The sequence below is a fragment of the Polyodon spathula genome, chromosome 14 (genome assembly GCF_017654505.1).
Source record: "Polyodon spathula isolate WHYD16114869_AA chromosome 14, ASM1765450v1, whole genome shotgun sequence".
Taxonomy (NCBI): Eukaryota; Metazoa; Chordata; class Actinopteri; order Acipenseriformes; family Polyodontidae; genus Polyodon; species Polyodon spathula.
In genome coordinates this window covers 15,025,616-15,043,038 of record NC_054547.1, presented here as the reverse complement: position 1 = coordinate 15,043,038, position 17,423 = coordinate 15,025,616, and the positions used below count along the sequence as shown (strand labels likewise).

General features: G+C 40.4%; 1 protein-coding gene across 1 annotated transcript in view; it reads left to right on the top strand.

Moving 5' to 3' along the window:
* The first annotated feature begins 1,511 nt into the window (after positions 1 to 1,511).
* LOC121327309 (ras-related protein Rab-3B-like) overlaps positions 1,512 to 17,423 on the top strand; it is a 34,017-nt gene continuing 18,105 nt past the window's right edge. Inside the window, exons 1-2 of the mRNA XM_041271259.1 lie at positions 1,512 to 1,793; positions 3,361 to 3,585. Of these exons, the coding sequence (XP_041127193.1) occupies positions 3,361 to 3,585 (225 nt within the window). The 5' untranslated portion in view covers positions 1,512 to 1,793. The remainder of the gene's footprint in view (positions 1,794 to 3,360; positions 3,586 to 17,423) is intronic.

The window sequence follows — 17,423 nt, the reverse complement described above, 5'->3', positions numbered from 1 at the left end:
TGAGTAAATCATAATTTTGGGGTATATGGAGTCAGTCAGTCTGACTGACTGTATGTCACATTTACATTTTAACATCTATATAATTGCTTGTCTAATTAGGGTGACATTTGCTAAGGACATTTTTTAGCATGACTATCATAATCTGGCGGTGCATGGAAACTGATTCGCTCTCTTCCGACTCTGCGTGTCATTTTAGGTCTCATTAAAAAAATGAACGGTTTACGGATTGAAACCAGAATCATGTCAAGCAGCACCCCCTTAGTGGTCGCAGTGGAAATGATGACCATGTGCATGACGTCGTTGATAACTTACGTACCAAATTCCAGCGCTCTGTAAACAATTTCTCCGCCTTGCTGAATTGCTATTTCCAACCATGCAAAAGAAAGGCGGTACTTTTTTTTCTTTCCTTTTTCACTTGGAAATGTGACACAGGAGACTGGCTAATACAAATGGTTCTCATAGAATGATACTGCTGTTTGACTGACAGTACCACTGACACATAAGATTTAATAGGAGCACAAATGAGGAGGGCAGGGCTGCAGTATTGTCTACTCATTGCTGCGTAAACAAAACATAAACTTGCTGTATTTTGACAGTACCCGCTTCTACCAAAGACTACATATATTTAAAGAACAATCAGTTATACTACAGTCCTCTCTTCAACCAATTTGTGAATGAATGTCATTTGTGTAAGCTAGAATTACCACAAGAGGGCGCTATGTGCTTATTATTATAAAACGCAGAAATGATGACTACATCAGTTTGTACACTGAAGGTCTGAGCAGTTCAGAGGCTGAGGCAAACTTCAGGTTCGAACGGGATAGTGCCGGCTATGCTGGTTAAAATCATTACGCCCACTCCTCTATAAAATTCTAGTTGTTTACAGTGAAATGTATTGGTACACTAATTTATAATTCAGTTTCTTATACAGCTGTATAAAAAAAAAAAAAAAAAAAACACATGACGCCACTAAATGTGTGTTTCAACGAGCAACAGTATATGTTGCCTGTTAGAACTATCGCATGATAGCTTAATAAGAGACTCAGGTAGTTGGTTTAAGAGAGTTAGCATTGTATTATTTTGAACTAAGATTCTGAAGGTGCAAGAAAGGAATGCTGTTGTCCCAAATTGCTGTGCACCTGGTCATACATTATCTAATGATAAAGAAATACGCAAAGAGCGTGTTAAATCAATGGGAATTTTAATGTACATTCTGTGCGTCTCATGTTAGAATACTGTATCCATGTTTAAGAATATATCGGCACACGTTATCTCCAGCATTAGTCTATGCAATTACGTTATGCAATATTAATATTCAGTCTTAAATAAAATCAGGGCGTAGACTACGATGTAATACATCATATGGATGTGAACTGGTTGCTATTGAGTACTGTATGCCCTATTTTATAACGTATGAGTCGGAGAATATGTATCTGTATGTATGCCATGTATGTAGCTTGCTTACGTGTGTGTTTGTGTGTTTTAAGGGGGAGGTGAAACATTTTGTAATCCCAGCTGTGGCTCCACCTTAATGTCATCAGTTTGTTAAGGCAAGCATTGAGCTCGAGAGGGGAGCCTTGTGAAAAACAGCGCATTTGACACATTAATTGTATTAAACTGCCTTTAACAGCAAGCCACAGACACTAGATATTGTTTAAGGTGCGGATATAAGAAAAACAGCAACGTAACTGTCAAGAAGACCTTAAGCTTAACATTCCATCCGCTGCTATCCGGGTCCGAGTGCTACTTTGATCTTCTGCTTGGGTTTTGGCGTCAAAACGTCGCAAACAAAGGTGAGGTTTTTTAAAATGTATTTTTAAAATGTTTAAGGTGGGGATGAGGTGGATGGGTTGCTACACCTGTGAAAAATGCATTTGATTTGATTAGATTTTTTTTTTTTTTTTAATTGATCTCGTTTTACACATGGTTTCCAAAATAATTGCATGCATTATAATAATTATTATTCATAATAATAGTAATATTTCAAAATATTTTTCACATACACACACACACACACACACACACACACACACACACACACACATTACACACATATATTATATAGATGTGAGGATAATATATATATAGAGAGTATATATATTATATATATTATATATACACGGGTGTGTTTGTGCACATATCACGGTGTGTTTGTGCCTGTAGTGTATGTTCTTGCATAGGCAAAAAATGTTAACACTTCATTATTTAAAAACCGGTGGATTCAAATAGTGACCTGGAGCACTGCTTCCATTGCGAGGTCTTATTTTCTTTTTTACTGTCAACGGCCTACAGAAAAATGTAAAGGTGAGCATGCAGCTTTGTGGTAACGGTGGGTTAGTAGATCAGCGATGCAAATGGACAAACCATATTTTCCGATTTGCATCTCCGCTTTGAATAGGACGTCTCACCTGGGGACGAGCGTTGTCATAATAAATCTAGGCGTCCGCAAAAATAAAAAAAAAGTAATAATTCAGTATCGTTTTTCACAACCAATTACCTGACAGTAGGGGGTAGCTAGCACGCGCCTGAACGGGAGTGCCGCCCAGCTGTCGCTAAGAATGTATTTTTTACCAGCAAGGGATTTTTTTTTTTTTTTTTTTTTTTTTAGTTAAGCGTAATCTTTTTTTTTCACAAGAGAGATTGCAAGAAAAAAAAAAAAAAAACGGCAGCACAAACCGACCTTGTAAGAGCATACCTGGTTAATGAGATCACACGACATACAGTTTTGCCACCATCACACAGGTAGAATTCTTACTGTATGTCATTAGGGAAGAGAACATACCAGCACTTCAATTTATTCTTAAAGCTGCAGTTTCCCAGTCATTTGCGATTATAGTAGAAATGTCAAATATGGAAGTGCTGAGCAGTTGAAACAGATCTGTTGTATGTTGAGGCAAATACTGTGCCACCAGTGCAGCAACACCAAATATTATCAATTTACTTTGAATGCAGAACAATACGCTCAAATAAATCAATTTAAAATAAAATATATGTATATGATAGTTATATCTTGAATTGATAAGTCCCAAAACAAGTTCATTCCTAATTTGGCCATGTTGACTGTAAATGTTATTTGTAAATTGTCTTGGAATGGAAAAATGTTTAAGAGATTATAATCAATGGGTCACATCTCATTTCATTCCAATCAGGAAAATCACAGTTTCAAAATAATGGTCAATAACACACTCAAAGGTGTCTTAAATTACCCTATGCAGTACAGTACTACAAAAAGGCTAACAGCTATATTTTGCATGCATATTGTTGATGATTAAACATTTTGAAACGTTTAAAAGTCCAATAAACTGGGTAGCAAAATAACCCAGAGACTGGTTCTGAAGCTGTGCTCCCCCCGGTTCTCAGATGGCTACAGTGGACTCGCGGTTCAGTCACAAGGACACGTCGGATCAAAACTTCGACTACATGTTCAAGCTACTGATCATTGGGAACAGCAGTGTGGGGAAGACCAGCTTCCTGTTCCGCTACGCTGACGACTCCTTCAGCAACTCCTTCGTCAGCACCGTGGGTATCGACTTCAAGGTGAAGACTGTGTACCGCAATGACAAGAGGGTCAAGCTGCAGATCTGGGTGAGTGTGCCATTCTAAAGATTCATAATGTTGTCAAAAAAAGAATGGGGGTTCCCTAGTGGCTCTCCTGGTGAAGGCACGTCCGTCTGGAGTGCAGGGTGAGTCACAGAGTCACGGGAGTGTCCTGGCTGGGTGAAGTTCATCTTTCTTGACTTGTATTAGTACTGGTGTGCCAGTGTGTTAGGGAGGCAAAACGTTGACAGGGACTGTTTCTCCTCACTGCACTACAGAGAACTCTACTGGCCAGGTGCCTAGTTAGCTCAAAGCGGACACCTGCAGGAATGGCTTTGTCCACCAGGGGCAGGTAGCTTAAGTTTCTGGGTATAAGGAGGCGATTGGCTTGGCTTTGGGATCGGAGGATGTCCCATGGCATTGCAGAAATAGAACAACATTAATAACAAACTACTCTGTTATGTTAATCTTCATTTGAAATGTCTATAATTGCCATAATATTTTGATCATTTAAATTCTTAGAATTTAACATATGCCACAGATTCAAAAAAGCATATTTCACGAAAACTTTCATTTAAACATTTTATAACGCAAAATGTTCACCCATTTTTAAAATAATGCTTTGGGAGTCAGGGTCCAATAACCCCACCTTTTTGTGATCAAATGAATAGCTTTAACATCATGCTGAAACTCATTAACTCTCTCTACTGCTCCAATCTGATACCACTGGGCATGCCAGGCAAAATAAACCCATAATGACACCAGGAGTTAGAGATAAGCTTGGCGGCTCGCCACACGATTCTTTCTGTTTTTAAATGAGTGCTTCTTGTTCCCAGCCGTATCTCAAACATCCAGCTAATTACAGATTGTCTTGATCTTGCACGCCATCATCTAGCTGTAGAAACAGAGATAACAGAACAAAGATGGCACAGGGGTGCCAAACTGTCTTGGCTCAAGGACCCCCATGACATTAGGCATCGTGACTGAGGACAATCACCCATGAATCTGTAAAAATGGGAAATAAGTGATGTGTTATTTCCTGTACATCTTGCTCCATGTTGGAATATTGTCTTTGTATAAGATATAAGGAAACTATGTAGACTATACAGCATGTTTGCACAGGCTCACCACAGCATCAGTTGTCACACATACAAGAGGTCTTGGTAAGAAAGTGACATTTCGGGTGTTATTAGCCCTACACACCCACACTAGCATAGCAAGAGTGGAGGTATCCATACAGATGCAGATTCTCCATCTCCACTAAATTCCATGTGAGCCTGGGAGAAGAATAGAAACATTATTGATTTTTATAACATAAACGTTTGCTTGATAAAGAGATAGTACAGCTATGGCCAAAAGTTTGGTATCACCCTGTAGAATGAACTAATTTAGCATCATAAAGTCAAATGAAACCTGCTATTAATGTTACATTAACATATTGAATTACATATAATTTTGTAGTTTTCCATATACCTAACGAAAAACTAACAAATTGAAAAATGTGACATTTCGAAATCTAACATGAAACACTGGACTACTATTATGGCTTCTGGTAGACTTTACGATATCATTTTGTAGTTTCTTTGATTACATGATGTTAAATAAAATATCTATATTATGTCTATGTAGGTTTTTTTTTTAAATGATGTCTCAGTCCTAAAATTCTAGGTGATGCAAACCTTTTGGTCAAAGCTGTACACTGGCAATGTGAATTCTAAACTAATTAGACAGAATTTATTTTATGTCATATTGACTACAGATGTTAGATAAACAGAAAAGATAGAAACTCTGGTTTCTACATAGAGTTCTAATAGGGTCCCCAGCGACTCTAAATTCTAAGACTCTTTATTCTGATATCTCTCTAAAAAGGTTGCTGTCATTCCAATTTCTTTCTACCACTCCCTTATCTAAGTCCCACTGTGATATGAGGCTGCTATGCACGCAAAGCGCTCATCATTTTAAAGTTGCTGTATGCCATGGTAAAAGCCTGCATTGTAAAAATATGATAACATATAGTAAATAGTCAGGATGGCAAGAGGCTGCTGTAATGTTTTATGGCGTTTGTTTATCCAAACTGTGCTGTGTCATTTTAATGTTGGACACTCTTAATGAATGGCAGTGACTAGTAGATTCCAATTGTCATATAATATAGTATTAATCTTTAATACATTTTGTAAAGTCTATAAAGCTCCTGTAATGTTTATTAAATACTAATATGTTACCCCTTGTGTGATGGAGGTGGCTAGTTGCACCTCTGGTTCTGTAACAGAGAGTGTGTCTAACTGGGTGCTTCATGAATCCCCAGCTCTGATTCCTTTTTTTGACACGTAATCAGCATTGTTGGGAGGTGGGAGGGTTGCCAGATTCACAGTTCCATTAATAACCCTTATTTCCACCTACGGTGTCTATAGACGCAAACGAAAACGAGATCTACTTTTGTAAAATAATTGTTTAGAGATCCAGCTATGATTAACTCATATTCGATGCTGCTGGACAGCACTTTAGGTTGGCCAGGGTGTCCTCGGCTCACCGTGCACCAGCGACCCCTGTCGACTGGCCGGGCTGCCTGCGGGCCTGCCTGTAAGCTGCCTAGAGCCGTGTGGTCCTCCGACGCTGTAGCTCTGAGGTGACTGCATGGCGGGGCTGCAGAGTGAAAAGCAGCGGACGGCTGACGGCACACGTTTCTAAGGACATGTGTGTTCGCCTTCGTCTTTCCCGAGTCACCGTGGGGGTGGCAGTGTTAAGTCGGGTTGAAATAAACAATAATTGGGCTTACCAAGTTGGGTAGAAAAAAATAAAATATTTGGGGATTCCAAATTTAAAAAACAAAACAAAACAAAAAAAAAACGCTTACAATGGGCATTAACATGTTTAATGTAAAACATCCTTTTACAGTTCTAATAATGTCCAAAAAAGATTAGCAGGTGCACCGTTATTGTATTTTTAATTGTGATGATGAAGAACTGTGAATCCAGGATTGATTTTCTTACCAGTTTTTTCAGTTTGATGTCTATTGTAGCTTTCATTAATACTCCCTTTGGATGTTTTCTTTTGCACATCAGAAATGCTCCTGAGGTCTTTACAATCTCTATTCCTTGTATACATTTCTCATCCTACTTGACATTTTGTGAAGTCTTGCGGAAGTACAGCAGCGTATAAGTAAAGAGAGATTGTCTTATTTGACTGCCTCTCAAGTCTGTTAGTTAAATGAATACAGACAAGCTGGCACCTGGCCCTGCGGAGTGCAGAGAGCCAAATACAGGATCAGCTCAGACTGCTGTTAATTTTATGAAGTTGGTTAAGTATTTCTGTCTAAGAGGGGAGCAATATTTAATATATCTTGACCGATACAATGTCGTTCTACTCATGCTCATACAATTTGATGACTGCCTGTAGCAAAGGGAACACATTTTGTTCTGTCAAAAAGGGGAACAGGGTTTCCTTCCGCTCCCCCTCAATTCAAGCCCTGGTTCAGTTAAAATGTTTGTCTCACATTGCAGGAATGTTTTCATGAGTCCCTCGGAGTTTGAAATCCTGCTTGCACAGACAAAAGTTTCTGTTGTACGTGAAGATAGTAGCCTGTAGATAGTAGTCTGTAGAAGTAGTAAGCTAATGAAAGTAGTAGAAATGAAAGTGGCACGAGAAAAATAAAAATGCAGAAAACAAAGGAATGTGAACCAGGAATGGAGAGTAAAGTTATTGATAGTTTTGCTGAATCTAAAACATCTAAATCTCATTGCCAGCGATTGGTTTTCGAGAAGTAGACCTACTCAGGCTAAATGTAAGAGAGGGCTGCAAGCTTGTCTGAACAATGGTGTGACAGGGTCTTCCTCGGGTCACACGTGTGGGTAGCCGCTGTTCAAGCATACAGAGAGACAGACATGGTGTTGAAACGCCGGCACAGGCGCGCAGGTTTTATTCTCACACAAACAGAAAACAAAAATAAAATAAAGACGGTCATGTGACGTTAACAGCGATGGTAACGCACAGAGGACAAATACAGCAAACTGTACAAAAAGTGCAAAATAAAACACAATACCACAAACTATAACTCAAAAGGTGCCGTGAAAACGGCAGGCCTTGCAGCAGCCTCGATCACAGTGAATCCCACTTTAGGAACGTAACTAAAGTGTCTTTTTTCCATCTAACAAATACTTCTAAATTAAGATGCTTTCTCTCAGCACAGGATGTGGAGAGACTGAGGCATGTCTTTGTAACTTAAGAATTACTGTAATGCCCTATTTTCTGGTTTTCCAAACTTTGTTTTGTCCAGATTGCAGCTTGTTCAAAACGTTGCTGCCAGGATTCTAATGAAAACCAGAAAGTTATATCATATTTTTAACATATAAAGCCTTAAATGGGTTAGCTCCGTCCTACCTGAGTGACTTATTTATCGTCCCATATGTTCCAGGTCCCCCGCTCTGATCTCAAAAAGTTTTAAAAAGAACACAGGTGGTAGATCATTGGGCTACAGAGCTCCCAAATTGTGGAATTAATTGCCAGCCTCTGTGAGGGAGGCACCAACTATAGCAGCTTTTAAAACTAGGCTGAAGACATATTTTTATAGAATGTTTTATTTTATTGTTTTTCTACTGTTGCCTTTTTACTGTATATTTTCTTATTATTTTATCTTATGTATGTTACTGTATTTACTAATTCGTTTTTCTGCTTCTAATGCTTCCTTCTATGTACATTTTCTTGTTTTGCCCATGTGAAGCGCTCTGTGGCAACTTGTTGCAAATGGCGCTATATTAAATAGATTGATTACAATGTTTTCTCTTTGCTTTATTACACTTTGCTATGCCTTTTCTATGGGAAACTTTTATAAGTTTATATATGAGACAAGCAGAACCAGCTGCTCCTTCAATGTAGTGGTGAAACAGAGAAGTCCAAGTAACTGCCAGGCTTCTAAAGTAAACCTTGGAAGGGTTCCTTTCGTGTTTCATTATGGGAGATCCACCCAAGGTAAATGTAATTTTGGTGACTTTACCAACGATTGTTAAACAAAAAATGTTTCTTACCTTGAGTTTATTTTTCCATATAGTTGACCTTTTCCCTTTTCAGTATGTCAAATGGTTGTTTGTAATTTTCCACTGTGACAGGGTAGCTGATGTATTGGCATCAGGCCGAAAGCAGGAACATAAACACACAGGCAGTACTGCAGGGCAAAAGATGCTGCGGCGCTGTTTATTTTTAACACATAAAATAAATAAAATATTTTAACAAAAACATTGCTCACAGAGCAAAATAAATATTCAAACCGAAGTCAAACACAAACAATAATACGATCCTAGGTAGTTGCTGTCACTTTTCCCAGAATATTTTCTTTCTTTATGATTCCTTTCTCCTCTCGCTCTCTCGTACTTCTCCTCTGTACTCCCGCCACTACTGCAGAGCGCTGCAGGCTTTTATGCAGGTGACCATCTCCTGATCAGCAACAAATTAAATCACTTAATTCAGGAGATGGCCACCTTCTCCACAAGATTTTTAAATACCACTGTCAGAGGACAAGCTGCCGACCTCGCCTCTTCCAGAACACTTTTAAATGAAAACAACAACAAAATAATACACACAACTACACCGTCATTTAAAAATACATCAATATAATAAATCATAACATTAATAATACAACAAAACAAATACAAAATAATAAACCGCACAGGGGTAGAGGGGGAGACCCCATTCTAAAAATAAACATACATGTACAGGGCTCCTCTCCCTGTTACATCCACCATAACAGGAGAAAATGAGAGTATACAGCATCTCAGTATTGGAACAACAGAACAGAACCACTTCGATAAAAATGATGAATACAAAAAATGGAAACTATTTTGCCTGGCACAAGTAAGTTTCTGTTTGCATTTACCCATTTATTGTAGTTCACTTTATACGTTAATAAACAAGTCAATAGATGATCTTAATTGATATGTTATAAGAAAATCAATTGATAGCAAAGCATTTTCTAACTATTTATATATCAATTAAGTACATCAACTGGATATGTATTGGTTGATTATTAACACATCAAGTGAATGTCAATAAATGGCTAAACTTATTTGTCAACACAAAATAAAGCGTTAGGAAAAAAAACAAACACAAAACAACACATTACATTGCAAGCTGAAGCTACAGCATTTACTCTTTAAGGCCTATGTGAAATAAAATGGGAGGGGCCATTTCAGCTGGAGTATCCTAGGTTACCAGGACAGCTGTGATTACTGGCTGAGCTAAGAGGTGTCCTTCCTGTGCTTTGTCCCTTTGGAAAAAGGGACGCAGGCTTGGCTCGTAGCCTAGGTATAATTAGATTATGATTATTATTTTTAGCAAATACTTTACCAGAGCTCTTGTTGCACTGCACTTCTTTACAGCACCGGTAATTCTCCATGTAGGTACTGTTGCTGGCAAGACACTCCCCGGGTCTGAGAACTGGTTGTCATGGTAGCCATGCTTTGCTCACTGCACAGTGTTTCATCTAGGAGTCAGACCCAGGTTGATGTTTCTTACATCTTACACTATGCCGATTATGTTTGCGGCAAAGCGAGGAGAACTTTGGGGTTTATTTTTTTCGTTCCTTGGCCCCTGAAATGTTTCACATCTTTACAAGAGTTTGGCAAGACTTATTTTAGAGTACTGTTTTGTCTGGGACCCATTTTAAAAAATACAATTCTATGAAGCTTCAGTCTGTGCAAAAATGTGCTTGTAGGATTGTATTGAACTGGAATTGGGATTCTACTCATGACAACCTTCATATTCACTTTTCTCTCAAACCATTAAGTGGCAGAAGGTCCTACTTTATTCTTGTTCATTTCTGTAAGGTTCTGCATTCACTGTGTTCTACCTTTGTCAGTCTGTGCTCCTAATAGACCTGGTCTCCACAGAACTGCTGTGACCATCAGTCCGTTTCGCCTTCAGTTGTGTCGTTATTCTTTCTTTGGCACAGCCTTGGGGTTATGGAATGCCCTTTCGGATGCCATTGGCTGGGTTTACATGAACGTGAAAATCAACTCTGCAGTGTGACGTTGTCAGACTGTGTGACGTTGAAACAGCAAAATGACGTCCTTTTGGCAGCGCGACTTTAAGGGCAGGGTCAATCGCTTTCTCACAATACAAATAGCTGTAAAAAACTCACAAGATTTCAGCAGTCAAGAACCAGTTATTCTGACTTAATCTCACGTAATCTCCAGCAGGAAAGCTGTACAAAACACACACATAATGTACATTTATGAACAATACATCCGCCGCGGTTATACTCATACCTGTCAACGGCAGTCATTATCACGGTACATTTTAAATATCATCAATATTAAAATGAAAGACAAACTATCGGATATAACTCAAAAGTTTTATTCAAGCACATCGTATCAAACATCTGCACAGCCGAAACATCGTATTTAAATGAATAATTAAACATAGGAGTTTATTTTCTAACTTACCACAAAGCACTACTTCAAAAAATGAGAAACTATAATAAAATAAACATTTCAAAAGAAACTAGTGTGTAAACAGGTTTCTGTACATACATGAACTGTAAAAACAAAAGTAGTTTTTACTTAGCATGTGATTTCTCGTGTGTGTCACTCGCAGCACTGAATCCAGGTTGAGCTGCTGCAGCCTGCAGCTTTCTGCTCGAAATGTTTCTGCTGAAGCGCTATTTTACCTAGTGCGTTTCTTGTACAAAACGAAGGTATTTCTGTATTGTAAAAGGCGGTTCTAGTGTTAATGAAATGTAACTTTTAGATGTTCCACATACATACACAAATATAAATTCTAAGTAGTAAAACTTGCAGAAATTATATTTTATATAATTCTGCGTGCGTGTGAGGTAATCAAACAAACAAGTAGCTAATGCGCGGCGTAATTCAGATTCTTTTGTTAAATTTTTTATCTTCATGGCAACGCATGAAGCTCTCCTCACGATATTCAGAGTCGTTCTTTTGCTAGTTATTAAGCAAACGCGGATATTTAAATATCCCCTCTCATAAATGACTATGAATTGAGTAATCTGCATTGATACGGACGATTTTTTTCCTAAATCAAAACTGCACAGCAACGCATTTCCTGAAAAGTATGGAAAACACGTACTGAGGAAAACTGTCCAGACTTGTGCATGTAAACGCCGCCATTGTGTCATTGCCAAGCCTCTCTGGGTTTAAAACTGCTGTTCAGCGTCATCAGCGTTTGAGGTGAACTTGTCTTAGTTGTAATGAAATTTAAATATACAGTTGTAGTCATAAAGTTTACATACCCCAATGGAAATGTATAATTTCTAGACATTTCTCAAAAACAAAGAATTATAGGAAAAATCTTTTGTAGCAAAAGTTTTGCTTTTGTGGATGAGGGAAAAAAAAATTAGAAGAAATAGAAAATTTTTGGCAAATCTCCAAAAATGCTAATTCAAAAGTATTCATACCATGACAAGGAAAATGAAATTAATATCTTGTTGAGGCACCTTTAGCGATAATAACCTCTTTTAAACGATTAGGATATTCGTCAGTGAGCTTTGGCATTATTCTTTCGTGATTCTTTGCCATTATTCAAAATTGTTCCAGTTCATTCAAATTCCAAGGACTTCTCTTGTGCACAGCCTTCTTCAACTCACACCAAAGATTCTCAATTGGATTTAGATCAGGACTTTGACTAGGCCATTCCAGGACCATGATTTTATTCTTCTTTAATTTTGATGTGTCCTTTGGATCACTGTCGTGTTGGAATGTTCAGTTGCACCTTAAACCAAGTTTTGTAGCGGAGGGTTTCAGATGATTGGCCAGTATCTTTTGGTATGCTGTGAAATCCATTTGACCATGTATTGCAACTAAATTTCCTGTGCCATTAGAGGAAAAACAGCCCCATAGAAGGATATTACCACCTCCATGTTTGACAGTAGGTATGGTGTTCTTTTCTTTGTACGCCTCACCAGACTCTTCAAACGTAATGACTATCAGTGTGACCAAATAGCTCGATTTTTGCTTCATCACTCCACAAAACGTTTGACCAGAACTTGTATCCATAGCAAAGTTTAAGCGATTGTCCTTGTGACGTTTTCTTAAGCGTGGCTTTTTCCTTGGCCTGCGACCACTGAGACCTTCACCATGCATTATTTGACCTATGGTTGAAATGGAAACCCCAGTTCCACTTGCAGGCAATTCACTTTGAATATCTTTGGTAGTCAGTCTGAGATTGTTATTAACCTTCCTCACAATTCTTCTTGTACTCTAAATTTCCATTGGGGTATGTAAACTTCTGACTGTAAGTATCTTTCTTTTAATATATTTGTGTATTGTATGTATACACATGTGTATGAGTGTTTTTTATTGATATTGCTTGGATGTATAATAAGTGTTGTGTTACTTAATATTGAGTATTGTCTACTTAGGTCTCTCTTTGTATTAGTGCTGCTCTATTGAGATGTACCTGTGCTGGCCCTGGGGCACAAAGTGAATAAACTAAAAGAAAAGTACTGGAATTGAAAATTCTGTGTTGGTTGGTTTCACAAACCCTTGTTTGCACTAATCTTGGACTACCTTACCTACAGTAACATTGGGTAGTCCAATATTAATCCAATATCAGGGTCTGTGAAACTAGCCATAAACTGACAAGATATGAATCTGCAAAATAATGATGGAATTGAAGTAAGGAAGAACAAATAGAAATAAATGAAGCATGAAATATGCTTCCAAAGGTTTCACAGCTCCAGATTAGAAGCACTCTTAGTATTTCAAATCCAAATCCTGGTTCACTGTTGTTTTCAAACAGTAAAAGTAAGATTTAAATAATGTTTTTGTTTATAAAAATGTTTATACTTGGCTGTGACAGGGTAGTGTTGGGGGCCCAGGTGGTATCGGCAGGGACTGAGGTAAGGGGGGCTGCAGTTTAAGCATGGCTGCGCATTTTAATTAAACAAAAATAAATCCCAAAACACTAAATAAAAAGCTTTAACAAAAACAAGTCACGAACACAATAACCGACTCAAGGGCTAAAATAAAGGTTCAAACAGATAACCAAAGCATTGTGTGCTGGCCATTAGCCTTCACTACAAAGTTTTACACAGAATACCAACAACACACAGTGTAAACCTACCTCACTCCCTTCTCAAACACCAACTCTCCAAACAAAGGATTTTTCTTTCCTTAAATACCATGTGGCTGGAGCTTAATTAATCATCAATCATTCAATTTAGCTCCAGCCACATTCTCACATGTATTTTGGCAGGTCCCTATCCTTTACTTTGGGTAGGTACGGACGGGACGGTATATACGGGGGGGGGGCTGGGTTACGCAGTGGAGGGGGGCATCGGGAGCGCAGGCAGGCAACCAGTCGGCTGCAGCCCCAGGCAGAAGTGCTAGCCCAGGCGACCATGGAGTGAGCGGATCAGGAGACCAGGCGACCACCTGTGCCTAGCGGTGCCATGTCCTGGGAGTCAGGCCCAGCAACCAAAGGTGCAGACATGCAGCCTGGGTGTCTGGGATCCAACCCCCAGGTGCCGGGCTATGGCACAGGGGAGGTGGTCGGGGCTGTGGAGAAGGTGGTCTCTTCACCTCCCCCAACTTCTTAGTAGCTGGCAGCTCCCTCTTCTGGGGCTCTGGCCACACTGTCTCGATCAGTGAACCTTGATGTGTTTTTAATATGGGATATTGTATATGACATCCTGTCACAGAGACGGCCGAAGTGGGTGGCTTCAGAACCAGGAAGGAATGAAATACACAGACAGGACGGATGAATTGAAATGATGATGGCGCTTGCTTGCACCGGTTTATTGTAAAATAAAACAGTTGAACAAACAGAAACAACAGGACACGGCACTCTACGCCAAAATAAAAGAGACAAACAAAAACGGACTATACTTAACAAAACAGTGCACGGACAGACACACTGACAAACACGGTGAGTTTTGAACACACAAGTATTGTGCTGGTCCCACCAGCGCTCAATAGCAATTGTAAACGATTTCTCCTCCTCTCTCTCCCGTTCTCCACTCACCGAACACCCAACCGCGAGTATGTGAAAACGTGCATCTATATATACGTTGTGCTGGGATTCAATTACTAATTAATTATTCACTTGAATCCCAGCACGTGAATTAATTATGTGCAACCTCGTTCTCACATATTAACTACTTTAAATGTACGTGAAGTGATGTACAATCCCGTGCCTAAATACAAATATACATTTTAAACACTTGTGTTACAGACCCGTTTATATCCCGTGTACCAATGACTATACACCAACATTTAACAAACCACACGCAACATAACAGATAATTTACACAGGGGAGGGCACTTTGTCACATATGCCCCCCTTGTGCAAAGCACACATGGCCTCAATGGCCACCTCGCCCCTTAAAAGCCCAAAAGTCTAGCACAAAGTCCTGGGCCAGGACCGGAGGCTTCAAGGGGCCCACGGGTCTTAAGGCTGTCGGCAGCAATGCTGACAACGGGGTGGCATACTCCTGGAAAGGCTGCTTGGGGGGTGGTCTCCTGACCTCCCCCCTTCTTCGGAGCCGGCAGCTCCCCTTGGTGGGGCTCCGACCACAGTGTGGCAGGCATCCTTGGGCGAAGCGTGGCAGGCATTCTTGGGCGAAGCGTGGCAGGCATCCTTGGGCAAAGTGACGCAGGGAGTCAGGACAAGCTGATGTGTTGGCCCTCTTTGTAGCCGCTGCGGCCGGGCCATTTTTCCCCGTGCTCCCCTCAGCAGACTATATAGTGACTGCTGAGAAATGCCAGCGTCAAGTCCTGGTACTCTTTCTTGTACAGGGAGAGGCAGCTCCTGCTCCTCTCCCCCTGATGGTGATGGAGGCAGAGGCAGCTCCAGCCCCTCTCCTCGTGAGGGTGGGGGAAGTGATACCAGCAGGCATTCATCCTCTGCTGGTGGACAGGGACCCAGCAGGCATTCACCCTCTGCTGGTGGACATGGACCCAGCAGGCATTCACCCTCTGCTGGTGGACAGGGACCCAGCAGGCATTCACCCTCTGCTGGTGGCGGAGGCAGAGGCAGCTCCTGCTGCTCTACGCCTGCCGGTGGAGGTGGCGGAGGCAGAGACAGCTCCTGCTGCTCTGCCCCTGCCGGTGGAGGTGGCGGAGGCATGTAGTCTCCTGGCGGTGGAGGTGGCGGAGGCATGTAGTCTCCTGGCGGTGGAGGTGGCGTGTAGTCTCCTGGCAACGGAGGTGAGAGCGGCGGGTAGTCTACCCTTTTTATAGGGGACTGGTGCAGCTCTCCCTCACTTGCAGGGGACTGGTGCAGCTCTTCCTCACTTGCAGGGGACTGGTGCAGCTCTGGAGACAGCGGTGGGACCTCTCCCTCTGGCGCTGGAGACGACAGCAATGGCTTCTCTCCCTCTGGCGCTGGAGATGGCTCCTTTCCCTCTGGAGGCAACACCAGCAGGCATTCTTCCCCCGCTGGTGGAGACTTGGGCGGTGGACACTCTGTGGTCCTCTTCCCCTTTCCCCTTCTCTGCCTGCTCCTCACCTTCCTCTCCTGCGCAAGTTCCTCCTCTCCCTCTTGGTAGGGGCAGCGGAAGGGACAGTTGACAAACAGATGGTCCTGGTCGCAGAGGAGGCACCCCAGCAAGGGCTTGTTACATCGCCGTGGATGTCTGGCCCTTAGGCGGCACTCCTCCTCCCTGTCCTTCACCTCTTTATCCTCCTTCCATCTCATTTTATTATTTTTTTTTTTTTGTTGTTGTTTTTGTTCTTGTTGTGTGTTTTTTTTTTTTTTTTTTTTACACACACAATCCCTCTCCAGGTCTGACGCTTGGAGGCCGCTGTTGTCCCACACTGACACCACGTGTCACAAAGACGGCCGAAGTGGGCGGCGTCAGAACCAGGAAGGAATGAAATACACAGACAGGACGGATTCATTGAAATGATGCACAAACAGACAGAATTTCTTTGGAAAGTGTTTTCGCTTTCATTCTATTGTGTTCCAAATAACCATGTTAAGTATTGTAGTGAGTAACCTTTCGGCGATGTTATTTAAATTTCCCATTAAAAATACTTGTCGTTCTATTTTTTTAACTTTTCACTAGTTAGTTATTTAAAATTTAATTTACCATATTTGTGGTTAAATACAAATGTAATAAATTCAACATAAAGCAACACAACATACAATTTCAAAGCAGGAATTGTTAAAATAAACTTAAACCAGAGTTTACCATCTAATAGTGTAATCCAGCCATATCATCGTATATGGTGATTGTAGGCTACTGTAGTGTAACGTGCACGGGGGAAGGCAGCAGCAGGGCTGGCAGGTGACGTAATCACACACAAAGACAAGCCCGATATATGCTCCTTGCAAAGGCTCTTGTACGGCAGTTTATGTCTTTGTATGAGGCGCCGTTCAGGGAAAAAAAAAAAAATCATTCATTGTATCCACAACTATATTGAAATGTTGGCGCATATATTGAATTTTGTTTACACATGTGTTGGTTTGCAAGGGCATGTATTGGTTTGCTGTTTGTTGGCGCATCTATTGGTTTGGTCACACATGTATTGGTCTGCTGGGGAATCTATTGGTTTACTGTTGGTTTGAAATTAAAAGCAGGCATGATTTTTTTTTCTCAACAGAATTCAAAGTAATATTAACTTTTTTTTTTTTTTTTTCTAAACTAAACAATTTAAATTAATGGTACAATACATAATACAGATTAAGTCTTATGTCTAAACAGAAATAGATACAGTAACTATATTCTGTACCTTGGTCAACCAACCTCCCCAGCTCTGATGACATTTGAAAAAAAGTGTGAACAATCAGAACTCTCCAATTCTTGATTGAAGCAATAAATCTGTTCAGAAAAGCTTTCCACAAGGGAATTAATTTCAATATACATTGAGTTTAGTAGACGGTTTACAGTAATTATGTTTGGAGTTTGAATCACTCAGCAAAGCAATTAT